At 51.0% G+C, this 12,341-nt stretch overlaps 2 protein-coding genes across 2 annotated transcripts in view; both read left to right on the top strand.

The window, feature by feature from the left end:
- The first annotated feature begins 9,606 nt into the window (after positions 1-9,606).
- LOC103906480 (zinc finger protein 501) lies at positions 9,607-11,816 on the top strand. Its single transcript, XM_009288396.2, has one exon. It carries the CDS (start codon positions 9,607-9,609, stop codon positions 11,026-11,028), a length of 1,422 nt encoding a protein of 473 aa, XP_009286671.1. The 3' UTR covers positions 11,029-11,816.
- Positions 11,653-12,341, top strand: part of DDX11 (DEAD/H-box helicase 11) — a 20,961-nt gene continuing 20,272 nt past the window's right edge. Inside the window, exon 1 of the mRNA XM_009288395.2 lies at positions 11,653-11,679. Within this exon, the coding sequence (XP_009286670.1) occupies positions 11,653-11,679 (27 nt within the window). The remainder of the gene's footprint in view (positions 11,680-12,341) is intronic.

Genomic DNA, 12,341 nt, shown 5'->3' with positions numbered 1-12,341 from the left:
TGCATCGTGGAGGGCCTGGCCGTTGCCATCTGATTAGGAAATCTCTAGCGTTCGGCTCGCTGAGGCCAAATCTGGCAACCCCACGTGTGTACCAACCCACAGATGGGCCGCCAGCCAGGACCCGAGGGCGGTGATGGCAAGGCTGCCGCGAGAACTGTCCCAGCGGTGCCCTGCTGCTGGGGCTGGAGGAGCTGACAATGCCCAGGCAGCGGAGGGAACGCAAAGCCCTGGTGCCTCCGGCAGGGATCCGTCCGCTTTGGGCTCTTTCTAGGGAGAAGCCCAGGAGCTGGTGTGCCAGTGTGAGGCCAGGGCAGCCTGCATTTTGTTAGGGATTCCACCCAGCAAGGACTATGCATTGGGCAGTCCTCCATGAAAGCAAGCAAGCACTCTTGTTCAAGGGCTTGCACATCTCCTGTGTGTGACCTGCCTTCAGCCTTGGGAAAGATTACGCTTCCCAGGACAAATGGAGAACCTGTAATTTTGAGATCTTCTTCTAAGGAGCTCTTCTTCTAAGGACTTCCTTCAATGGATAGAGACGGAGCCTGTATTTCACCCAGCTGTGTTTGTGTCACTTACGCAGTGTAAAGGGAACAGACATCCCCGACCCTCTCCACAGGGATGTGCTCGGTGTGGTGCATCCTTGAGGAGAGCTGCCTTTGGCCCCTTTCTCCTCATAGCCCTTGGTGGAATAGATTACAAGAAGGCCTGTGGGAGGAAAGGTGAATAGGGGATTCTCTCTTTAATGATGGTCTCCAGAAAGCCGAAACCAACCACTGTGTGTTTCATAGCATCTATTTCAGAAGTGGATGACAACCATGTGCAAACACCAATACAAGGACAATGCTAGACCAGGAGTTCCCTTGCAGGGTAAGGCCTTCCTGCAATTAGAGAGCACCCCTTGTGTATATATGTGTGTATATTCACACACCTACTTCCAAAGAAGGTTCTTCCCTTAATGCTTCTGAGCAGAAGCACCTATACTTGATGAAGAAAGGCCCGTGTTCTCCCATGAAGTTCACTGGATGACACAACCAACCCCATCTCTTTGCCCGGGACAGAGAGCTGGTCCTGGTGGCACAACCCCAAGCAGGAAAAACGAATTATTTTTCCATCTTGCCTTGTTCAAGAATAGCCATCTCCCAAATTGAACAATAGCGAGTGAACTGTTTTTGTGGGAGAGGACAGTATCTCTTCAATGCAGTTATTTCCAAGAGGATAACATCTTTCTCTTTGAATCCTGAGCAATACCGTTTCACATGCCTGGGTTCTCCCGTGCACTTGGAAAAGATGGCTTTTCCCCTTGTTTCCCACACTGTTGGCCTGGGGAAGCGCTGTCAACCTTGACGATGCCTCAGGCCTAGGAAGGAGGACTGCTTCTCTTGTTTCCGTCTTCCCATACGTCCCCTCTGAAACAGCATATCTGACTCAACACCGTGTAGAAGAGCCACAATGGCTGATCCTCCTTTGCTGCTCACTTCTCTCTTCTGTGCCCTGTGTCAGTGCTGGTTGCCCACTGAGACACACTTGCATTGTTCAGGGCCACCAGCAGCTTCAGGGCAGCAGCCTGCAACTCTTCCTCCCCCACTGCCTTCCCCATGGTCAACAACTGCTGAAGTGTCTGCAGTGAACTCTGCACGTGGGTGTCTTGTAGCCTCAGGAGGAGATCCTGGATGTCACTGGTGGGCAGCTGTCCTTGCTGCTGGCCACTGGCTGTCACCTCTGTGGCATGTCGGTCAGAAGGATTTAGTTCCATGTTCCTCGACTCAGGTAAGGAGGTGGGGATCACAGCTACTTCCGTGTCAGGGATGGAGTGGGCTGGCTGGGCAGTTGTGGGAGATTTGGGAAAAAGGGGCTGGGGACTGAAGATGCCAGACAACACGGCATCACTGCCCATGGTCATGTCGTTGAAGGCTCGTGTGCTGCCCAGCTCAGCTTTGGTCTCTCCTGGGCATGCAGTCCTCTGTGGAGGAGAAAACACGCCTCTGTAGAGGTGGTGGGCTTCAGGAGCAGGCATCTAGCCACCCCCCTGTTCTGTGGGGTTAGCACTCACTGCACAATCCCATCTTTCCCACTCCCTACAAAGATGACCCCAAGAAAGGAAAGAAACCTTCTCCTTTCCTTGTCAAGTCTCCCCATAAGTCTCTTTTTGTGACTCCCAGTTGTCTTTCTCTTTACTTTCCTTCTCTTCTAGCCTGCATAAATCACCCTTTCTCCTGCAGTAACCTAGATTGTCTCAACTTGGTTGGGAATGAGAGCCGGAGATAAGGGCTGAGGTGGTCGTCAAAGGTTCATTTTCTTCAAGAATACCTTCCGCAAAGTCTCCTTTTTAGCAAGCAGGTGCCATCTATGTAAGCTAGTCAGCTTGGTGTGAGTGCCCCTGGAAGGTGGGCTGCCCATGGCTCTCTTCTATCTTCCCTGTCTTTTAGCCACCTGTTTTCCCACTTCCTCATTTTCAGGGCTCTCCCTTTTGCCTGATCATTGCCCAGAGCACGTCATGGTCTTCAGGGAATAGCTAAACAACTCACCTTAATGAAATACCTTTTCCTAGTACAGCGATAAAAAGAAAAGGCGCAGAAGTTGGGGAAGAAAGGAGTTCCTGGCAGTTCAGAGCATATGGGCCCTAGAAAAAGGCAAATAAAGACACAGACTCAGACTCCAGTGCTGGGGTCCCACGAGCCCTCAGCAATAACCTCACTGTCAAATGACATCCCTCCATGAAAACCCCCGTGCCATTTGGGTGCCTCCCTGAACCTTGGTGAGAAACTCCACCGCTTCTTGGTCATCTCCATGACCCAAGGTGTGAGAGGAGGCTCGTCCCGGGGACACATGTGGATGCAATCAAGTATGAGAGAGGATGCTCATGAGCAGATGTCTTCTCCTCACCGCAGGATTGCTACCCACCCCTCTCCCCCACCAGCTCTGTACCCTCCCAGTGATCAGGTCTAGTGCTGGCTGTGCAGGACTCCCATCCATCTGCCTGTCCTTGGGAGTCACAGTTGGCTTTACCCTCAGGGATGACTCCGTGGTTTTCGTACTCGTCCAGTCTCCGGACCAGGGGGTTCTGGCAGCCGTACAGCGCACGAAGGTGGCAGGCAGTGCTGGCGCGGTGGGTGGCCCGGAGGGACCTGAAGAACTGGCGGTACTCCTGGTCAGAGAGTGGCGTTCCCGGCTGCTGCGCCTTCCCGCCCCGAGGGCGGGCTGTGCAACCCCAACCCAAGAGCACTGGTGAAAAATAAAACGCAGGAGTCAGAGGGAGAAGGAAATGCTAACCGTGGTACACTCAGAAGAGCTGGAGGGCTGAACCCAGATCTCTTGCCTTCTCTGGGTGCAGGATCCAGCACATGGGAAATGCAGTAACAGGCTCAAGATGGGGGGGTCTAGACCTGCGGAAAACCTGCTCCACCCATGTCGAAAGGGGTGTAGTATTTTGGGGACAGTACATGGCTGAGGGACCTTCACCAAAGCTCTCTACATTCAAATCTTGAACTGGGAGAAATGTCTTGGAAGTCATGGCTGAAACTGGGAATGTAGCTCTGCTGTCGGGGCTGGAGCAAGGAGACTGTTTCCTTTCAAGATTTTAGCCTCTGCAAATTCTCTTCCACCGAGTAAGTGGGTCCAGACCCCTTAAGTTAATGGAGCATGCCCCAGTGGACGTGTGTGTGCCCTTACAATGGTCCCAGCATTCACTGAAGCCTTATGCAAAACTTAAAGACAGTTCTTCCCTGTAAAGAACATTATGAAAGCTTGTGAAATCAAACCTTTGGAGGTTAGATGTGCCCAAATAAAAGCTTCATGTGCAATCTTAATTTCATCTCCTTGCATATGCTTTTTAAACATTCTTTAAGTACACAGCAACCTACTCTTCTTTCCTAAAGACTTGGCAGCTCCTTCAGTGTAGAGGCTGGACCTGCTCGGGCAGGGAATTGGTTTCCCAGGTTAGGCACTTACTTACTATATTCAGGACATCTGCCTCATTTCCCACAGCTTGGAAGGTGTATGGAAGAATGAGTCAGGAAGATGCTGGAAGGGCAAGGGTAGTTTTGTGGATACTCTTCCAAGAAGTAGGTTTTATTCCTGGCTACACCACAGAGGCTTCTGTGTGATGCTAGGCAAGTACCAGGTTTCTTAGCGTGCTATTAATGGCATTTTCCTTACCTTGTGGGTTGCCCTTTATAGGAAGGCTGAGCTCTCTTGCAGTTTTGGAGTCTGCATGTGGTGTATTTTGAATGGCAAGTAAGTGCTACATTAGCATATGTACTCTGAGAAGCCAGGGCTGAGATATCTCAAACTGAGATTCTAAAAGTAGTGGATGTTTTTTACTTTAATCCCTCTTTGCCCTCATTTTGCCATTTGCAAAATCATTATAAACCAATTAATAGCTGTGAAGCTCTAAAACATAGAGTATGTAAAAAGTTCGTGAGGAAATGAGTCATTCTGTCTATAGCAGAGTTCAAACGGGATCAGTAAATAAATTGGTGTCAAACACTGAACAGTAAGGGTGACATAACATACTGAATAGCTGCTTGTTAGAAAGGCAGTGTCCATCCAGAGACTAAAGAAGCCAAAACCCATGTGAAAACAGTGAAGCCAGTAATTAAAGAGCTGGGTTACTATGTCCATGCACAGGGGGAACAAATCTAAGGTTGCAAAATGACTGAGATTCAGGCATGCTCCAAGTTTGACTTTGCAACCTCTGTAATAGTGTCTTAACCTATGACATCTTTTTTTTTTCTTTTGGTAAAAACAAACTTAAAAACTTCTTAATGGCCTATATCTTATTAACATCTATGCCATCTTATGTGGTCTATGTGTCTGTAGATGCAGCAGCATCAAACAAAAGCATGTAACTTTCCCCCCCGAGAGGACAGCGGGGGTTGTTGAGCACTGGGTGAGGCAGTAGAAGAGGAAAGCACCACACTTTGCCATGTGACTATGGGGGGGTTTGCAGAAAGCAGGGGAACGAGGAGACAGGGGGATACGGGACCCCTCCACGGTCTCCTGCTAAGATGTGGCCAGAGCAGCCTGGCCTTTCTATCCATTTCTTCCAGCTATATCCCTTTCTGTTTGTCTTTAACCAAGGTCCTCTCTCAGGCCTCTTTCTCCTGCCTCCCCTGTAGCTTCACCTGGCCAGCTCTTCCCTTCTGGCCTTCTGGGTCAAGTCTAGATCTCTGCCTTTGCGCTCGTGTCTGGTTTATGCGCCCAGCTGTCTCCGTCGTCACATCTCCAGTCTCCACCTCTGCTCTAGCCTCTGCCCACTGCATCCAGCTCCGAGTCCTCCTTCCCGGCTCCTAAGTCACTCTCTGGCCCTCCTTGATGAATAAAATACCAGCTCAAATGGGTGAAGACCAGCAAAATTTTAAGCACCTGAGATCTTTGCACCTGAGGTGTTCAAGCGTGCTCCCATCTCTTCCTCTCGCGTCCAAATTGCCAAAGCTGAGGAGCGATGGGGAGGGATAAAGAGCAGCCGGGTTGGCCGCCCTTCCTCACAACCTGGCTTGAAAGAGACATTTCCTACTCACCAGACAAAACCAGACAAGCCCACGTGGCCGACATCACACCATGAGCGGTGCCTGTAACAGCCTGGGGCCCCCTGCGCTGCCGGAGGCGTTGCCTCCACTGCTTTGCCGCCTGCCTGCGTCCTCCTCCTGCCCTGCCAGGTTCGCCCAGGAGAGCTGGGGGAGGCGGCATGGCTGGTGGTGTCACAGACACCTCTGTTCCCACTGTTCCTCCCTCCACTGCCCCTGCTTCCTCCCACCTACGGCTCCCTTTGCCTGCGTCCTCCTCCTGCCCTGCCAGGTTCGCCCAGGAGAGCTGGGGGAGGCGGCATGGCTGGTGGTGTCACAGACACCTCTGTTCCCACTGTTCCTCCCTCCGCTGCTCCTGCTTCCTCCCGCCTATGGCTCCCTCTGCCTCCCCTCCTGCCCGCCGCCAGGCCTGTGCGCTGCCTGGCACTGGGTTTGTGTTGGGGAAGGCAGCGGTGGCCGCCTGTGTGAGGCTGAGTTTGGACACAGGCCACCTCCTGCGGCAGCGGGGTCTGCTCTCCTCCTTGCTGTGCCACAGGGTCCAAATTCAGAGAAGGCCCCCACGGAGGATGTTTGGTTTCCCTGGGTTGACATCCACTGCAGCTTTCTGTTCTCCATGCCTCTCCTGCCTCCCTGAGATTTGTGGTCTCGGTGGCTCGCCCATCCCCAGCCAGCCATGTCCTTCATGGGGCAGCCCCTTTGGGGCCTCTGTCTGTCCGTCATCACAGGAGCTCAGTGCGGCCCATTGCCTCCCCACGCTGCAGGTCACCTCTCTCGTTCCTCATTTGGCCTCATAAGGACTGGGTTACCTCATCAGCCAGGACGCTGCTTGGGGACTCGGCTTTGTCCAAACATGGCTGCTCTGGAGACTGGCACCTTGTCCCTGTCTGGTGCTCGGTGGTGTTTTAGGTTTCCCATCTTGTTTAGGGACAGATCTTTACTACCCATTGCACAAAGTGCTTTTCTGCCGTACCCCACAACCTGCCTGGCTCTGCACAACACCAGCTGTCTTCTGCATCTGTTTTTTGCCTTTTGTAGGTGCTCACCTATCATTTTAGGGCGCGTGTTGACCATGTGCTTGCAGCAGCTCTGAACAACAGCAGGAAGGGACTGAACCAGAAGGACATTTCTTTCCTCCTAAATTCAGAAGGGTGGTTCAGCAGGGTCAGGCTTACCTGCAGAGTGGCACTGCCTCGTAGGTGGATGGGGGTTGTATGGGGAGGGAGACCTCGGCTTCCCTGCCTCTTGCCCGGGATCAGAGCCTGCAGCTGCTGCCTGCTGCCGGGAGGAGTGGAAACACCCTCTCCCCAAGGGGTGATGCCCACCGAATCCACTGTGGAGGAGGCGGCAGGGAGCAGGAAGGACGTGACTCCAGGCTGAGGCAGAGCCAACAAAATGTCAGCTCTCCACTTTATCAGGGGCCGCCTTTTATCATGGTGGCATTATGCAGGTGGGGAAATCTTCCTCTGTCCTCGGGAGGGTCTGGCAACCGACATCTATCACAATACCTTCCTCTGGTACACCACTGAGCAGCCAGTTCAATTTGTTTCTCATTTGGAAAGGAAAAGATGCTGGTTTACATTTCTTTTTCTTATGAACACCCAGTCATGAGTAATTTTACACTTGTTCCTAGTGGCACGGTGGGAATCCATGTGACCAAAATGGTGCGACGCCATTGCAGAGCTGGCATTCACATGTGCAGTTTTTAAGCATTTTCTTTCTGTATCCTGTACATTTCTAGGATGTCATTGAGCCCTCAGCATCTTAAAATGCCTCTGTACAAATACCACTGCACAAATGTAGTGCTAAAGCTAAATGGGTGACCTAATTTTCTGTCCCACAAACCCCACTCTGCGCAGCGTACTTCCGCTCTGAAAAGAGATCCTTGAGAAGTGGGAGTGCATGTTGGCTGTCAAAACTGGCCAGACTACATCATCTCGGTGTTCGTGCATAAACAGGTGTGTGTGACTGTGTTTTCTGCTCACTGCCAGCCCTGTAAACTCCATCTGGAACGAGGCAGCCAAATTGTCATTTTTCTGGAGCACAGGACAGGAAATTCTGCCTTCGGACTGCTCCTGTCGATAATGTGTGAGCAGACCAAAGTCTCTTCTCTCGCCCAGACCTGTGCGTGCCTGGCTGAGCCACTGAGAGCAACCAAGCAAAATACGGGACTCCAGACAGACACAGAAAGCAGCCCAGTTGTGAAGGCGGCATTTTTCCTCTGCCTACAGAACAGAACTGCATTAACTACATTATGTTCTCATTTAGTTCACTAGGAAGAAAGGTGATGGAGAGAAAATGGTTTGAGGAATCGATATATTCTTATACAAAACTCAGTAGGAGGCATTTTTGGTCTGGAAGTGCAGCAGAAGGAACATCCAGACACTCGTAAGAAGGCAGCAAGCTGGCAGGCAGCTCTCCACAGCATGTGTAGTTGACCCCATCTTCGATATGTGAGCTGGCCCTGGTTATTGGACCCGAACGGTGGTGTCACAGTGTGCGTGGCAAAACAGGCGGTGACCCTGACTCATGTTTCTGGGTGTCATTTTCCTCTGGTTGCTTTTGTCTCCTAAATACTTACTCTCCTGTAATCTCACTCTACAGCACCACTGCTATGATGGGTATTTATTACATCTGTTTTCTTTCCTCTGATCAGGATCTGCAGTCCCTGACGTGGCTTTAACCTCCTGGATGGAGTGAAGAGAAACAGCTTTGTGGCCAGAAGCAGCTCAACACTGAGACAGTAGAGAGATTGCTCACAAGGTGAGAAATTGAATAGAGCGTGTCTGGGAAGGGAAGAAAAGAGCCGAATGCTGAAAATTTGGCATGTACTGTGCTGCACGCTCCACACTCATCCAGCCTCTTCTGCTCCCATACTATATAGATTCTGCTTTCAGGAAGATTCATAGGCAAGGTACGATAAAGATTAAACACATTCCTGGGGAATCTAATACCCTTTCAAAAAGAGCCTATCCAAAAGGAAATAAAATCCTGTGTATTTTTCAGCAAAGACTATACTCAGAATGTTAGAAGGCATAATTAACCAAAGTGTGGCTTTTTCTTCCTTTCACGCTGACAGTATTTTTAATGTTTTATTGGTCATTTTGCTGTCTTGGGATGCATGCCTTGGGCCAGTGCTATACCTTTATTTGTACTACAAATATTTCTCAGCCCTGAGTGTTGTAAACAAAACTTTGGAAATCAGTATAACCAGTGTGGTGTTGTCTTCCAAAATAAGCAGATTACCCGAAACAAAACCTGAGGGGTTTATCCTGCTGCATTAATCTCATATTCGGACCTCCCACACGTAAGAGGACGATGTTAACTCCGTAAGCAGTGCCATCCAGCTAATCGGCTTACCTCACATGCCAGGATCCATTTCCAAGGTGTGTTCTCCATATGACTATAAGTAATAAAAAAACAGGAGCCTCTAAATGTTTCAGTCTAAATGTTAATTTTCATGCTTGATTAATAAAACAATTTATTGTTCCACTCATTTGCCTATCTATTCTGTAGACAAAATCTAGATACCATTTGCTGCAGAATATCTAGGGCTTTCTTTTTAAGGAAAAGGGCTATGACTGGAAAGAAGAAAGAAAATAATCTACTTGGCAGGGTGGATGTTCCTGTGGTGTTGGCTGCTTCCTTCCTTGATTAAGCATGGGAACGCTGGAAGAAGAGTAGTGATTCATAGGCAATGGAAGGAGAGGTAGCTACAGTGGGGGTTGGTGAGGAGAGCAGTGTTGATGTTCCTCTAACCTCACTAGACATGGGAACTTTGAGGACAAGCAAGTGACAGGTTTTGTCCCTTAGGGCTGTAACTTTATGACAGAGGACCCTCTTTGCAATCTGTGCTACAGTGGCCGCCCATCCTCAGGTCACACTCCCTTCCCGTGCTCCTCGGTCTCCATGCCCTCACTCTGCCCAGAGAAGATACCGAGGGGCTGGCTTCTGCGCTGTTAGCTAATGGTGGTGACGTGCAGCAGGTCTCTGCGGTTGCCCTGTTTGGAATTCTCCCTCAGAGAAGCTGGGGGGGCGTTATTCATTGCTAGTTCCTCTGTTCACTCCAGCAGGTGACAGGACCATGGGCGACACACAGAAGAGCAAGCTTCATCAGGAAAGTCCTGTGAGAGCTGAACTGCATCTGTTCCCCTCCAGAAAGCTCACAGGAGATACCCTCCAGGTTGCCGATCAAAGACAGGACTGCTGGCAGGAGCTGGAGACAGAAAATGAGGTGGAGACGACTTTTGGAAAGAGACGGGGAATGGTAACTCCCCGTGGGATGGAAGTCTGGGAGTGTGAGGACAGTGGCAGAGCCCGTATCAGCAAGGTTATCCTTGCTGGGGACAAGCCCGACCCACCCATGTGTGGGAATGGTGCCATTTGGATTCAGCAGGTGGGAGAGAAAACCTATGAATGTCCCGAGTGTGGGAAGAGCTTCAGCCGGAGCTCGTACCTGAGCCAGCACCAGAGGATCCACCTGGCAGAGAAACCCTTCAGCTGCTCTGAATGTGGGAAAAGTTTCACCCGCAACTCGGACCTGATCAAACACCAGCGGATCCACACCGGCGAGAAGCCCTACCAGTGCAACGAGTGCGAGAAGACCTTCAGCCAGAGGTCCAATGTGATCAGGCACCAGCGGACCCACACGGGAGAGAGACACTACCAGTGCAACGAATGCGGGAAGAGCTTCAGCCAGAACTCACATCTCATCGTCCACCAGCGAAGCCACAAGGGTGAGAAACCCTTTAATTGCCCCCGGTGTGAGAAAAGCTTCAGTGACCGCTCCTCCCTGATCATACACCGGAGAGTCCACACCGGAGAGAAGCCCCACAAGTGCCAGGAGTGTGGGAAGCGTTTCCGGGACAGCTCGGCCATCATTCGGCATCAGAGGATCCACACGGGAGAGAAGCCGTACGAGTGCACTGAGTGCGGAAAAACCTTCCGGCAGAGCTCCTCGCTGGTAACCCACATGCGAACACACACTGGCGAGAAACCCTACAAGTGCCCCGTGTGCGGGAAGGGCTTTAGCCAGAGCTCGGCGCTCACCACTCATCGCCGGATCCACGGCGGGAAGGTCTTGCCCATGTACCACGGCGGCCTCCTGCCCAGCCCCTACCAGTGCGCTGAGTGCGGCCGGAGGTGCAGCGACCGCTCCACGCTGGCCAAGCACCAGACCACGCATGCCGAGGAGCGGCCCTACATCTGCGTGGAGTGCGGGGACAGCTTCCGTCGGAGCTCGGCTCTCAACGTGCACCTGAGGATCCACCGCGGGGAGAGACCCTACAAGTGTGAGGAGTGTGGAAAAACGTTCAGGCACAGCTCAGCCCTTGGTGCTCACCTGAGGATCCACGCAGGAGCCAAGCCCTACGAGTGTGGCGAGTGTGGGAAAAGCTTCCGGAAAAGCTCGACGCTTAAAGTGCATTTGAGAATCCACGTGGCCAAGAAACCTTATAAATGTACGGTGGGTAGGAGAACGCTCTCTTCCCACTCACTTCTGCCATAGGGCTGGAGCGGGTGTTCGGAGCAGGAAACAAAAGCAGTGTTTGGGTGCACCTGAAAAAGGTGGGTGATGAGAACCACGGTGGGAAGGGACTGGCTGGAGACGTGGTAACTCTGGTGTCAGGGGTGGGTGCTTAACCCCAGCGGCACAAAAACCATTAGGAGGTCTGGAAGCAGGGAGTTAGTCTCAAGAGCTGAGCGCTGGTGGTTCAGGAAGAGTGCTGAGAGCCTGAGGAAGGGGCACCAGCTTCTGGGTAAATCGGAGACTGTGAACATGCGGTAGAATAACAACTGGGAGAATCAGGCTTGTAAAATAACTTTTCAACTAAAACGAAGATCAAAATAAAAAGTTCCAGGTTGGTTCTGACTCAAAACTTTGGCTTGTTAGACAGTGCAGTAGTCTTAGGAACTTTCTTTCTTTGTTACCTTCCCTTATTTTTCATGAATGTAGTAAGTTTACCCAGAGCTTGACAAGGCGCTTCCAAATCTTTTGAGTCTAAGACTTTGGAGCTGAACTTCAATCTATTTGGCTTTTCTTCCTCTTTTCCGAATCTTACATGGGACAATGAATACCTACCTCCGCACGCAAAGCCTGAGGGACATGATAGCCGAGTAATGCAAAACCGTCATGGCTGTTCCCAGAAAACATGGATGCGCAAGCATTTCCAGTTGGAACGCCACCCATTACTAGTCTGTGGCAGTTTCTCCCAAATTTGTCCTTGCTGGTTTGATGCACCTTCCAACACGGGACATCAACAAAACACGGGCAAAAATGTGGCCTTATCTTACTTAACCAAAAAAAATATCCTCCCCCCCCCCAGGATGTCCTAGTCAGAATCGGTACACGATGAGTTCCTACTGGTAGTCCAGAGACCGTCTGCGATTTTGTAGTCCTTTTTATGATAGAGTACTCTTCTTTAGCTCACTATAGTTTGTAAAGTATTAACATATAAAAAGTTCAGTGTTAACAGTTAGGAATTACTATATTTGCATTTCTTACTATGCTAATGACTGTATATTACATAAACCTCCTCTATATTGCTATGTTTTATTACTAGCTATGTGTTTCCATCCTAAATAAAACCTTTTTTTCCTCTGCATAATCCAGTTTTCTGCCCTCGCGTATGATGGGAGTGAAAAATTGCGAAGGGGGGGTCGGGCCCACCCTGTGCTTGGCGCGGCGAGGAGCTGGTGAAGGGCGATCTGACCAGAAAGGGGAGGAGGGAAAGCAGCTGCTGCGGTGGCGAGGCTTGGCCTTCCCAAAGCCCGGGGCCGATGACAGGCCTCCAAGGCCTCCGCCGCGGGGCCGGCAGCCCG

This window comes from Aptenodytes forsteri, unplaced genomic scaffold, assembly GCF_000699145.1.
Source record: "Aptenodytes forsteri isolate BGI_AS27 unplaced genomic scaffold, ASM69914v1 Scaffold56, whole genome shotgun sequence".
NCBI classification, from domain to species: Eukaryota; Metazoa; Chordata; class Aves; order Sphenisciformes; family Spheniscidae; genus Aptenodytes; species Aptenodytes forsteri.
Note: the sequence above shows the minus strand (reverse complement) of the source record. Positions and strands in the feature narration are given on the sequence as shown.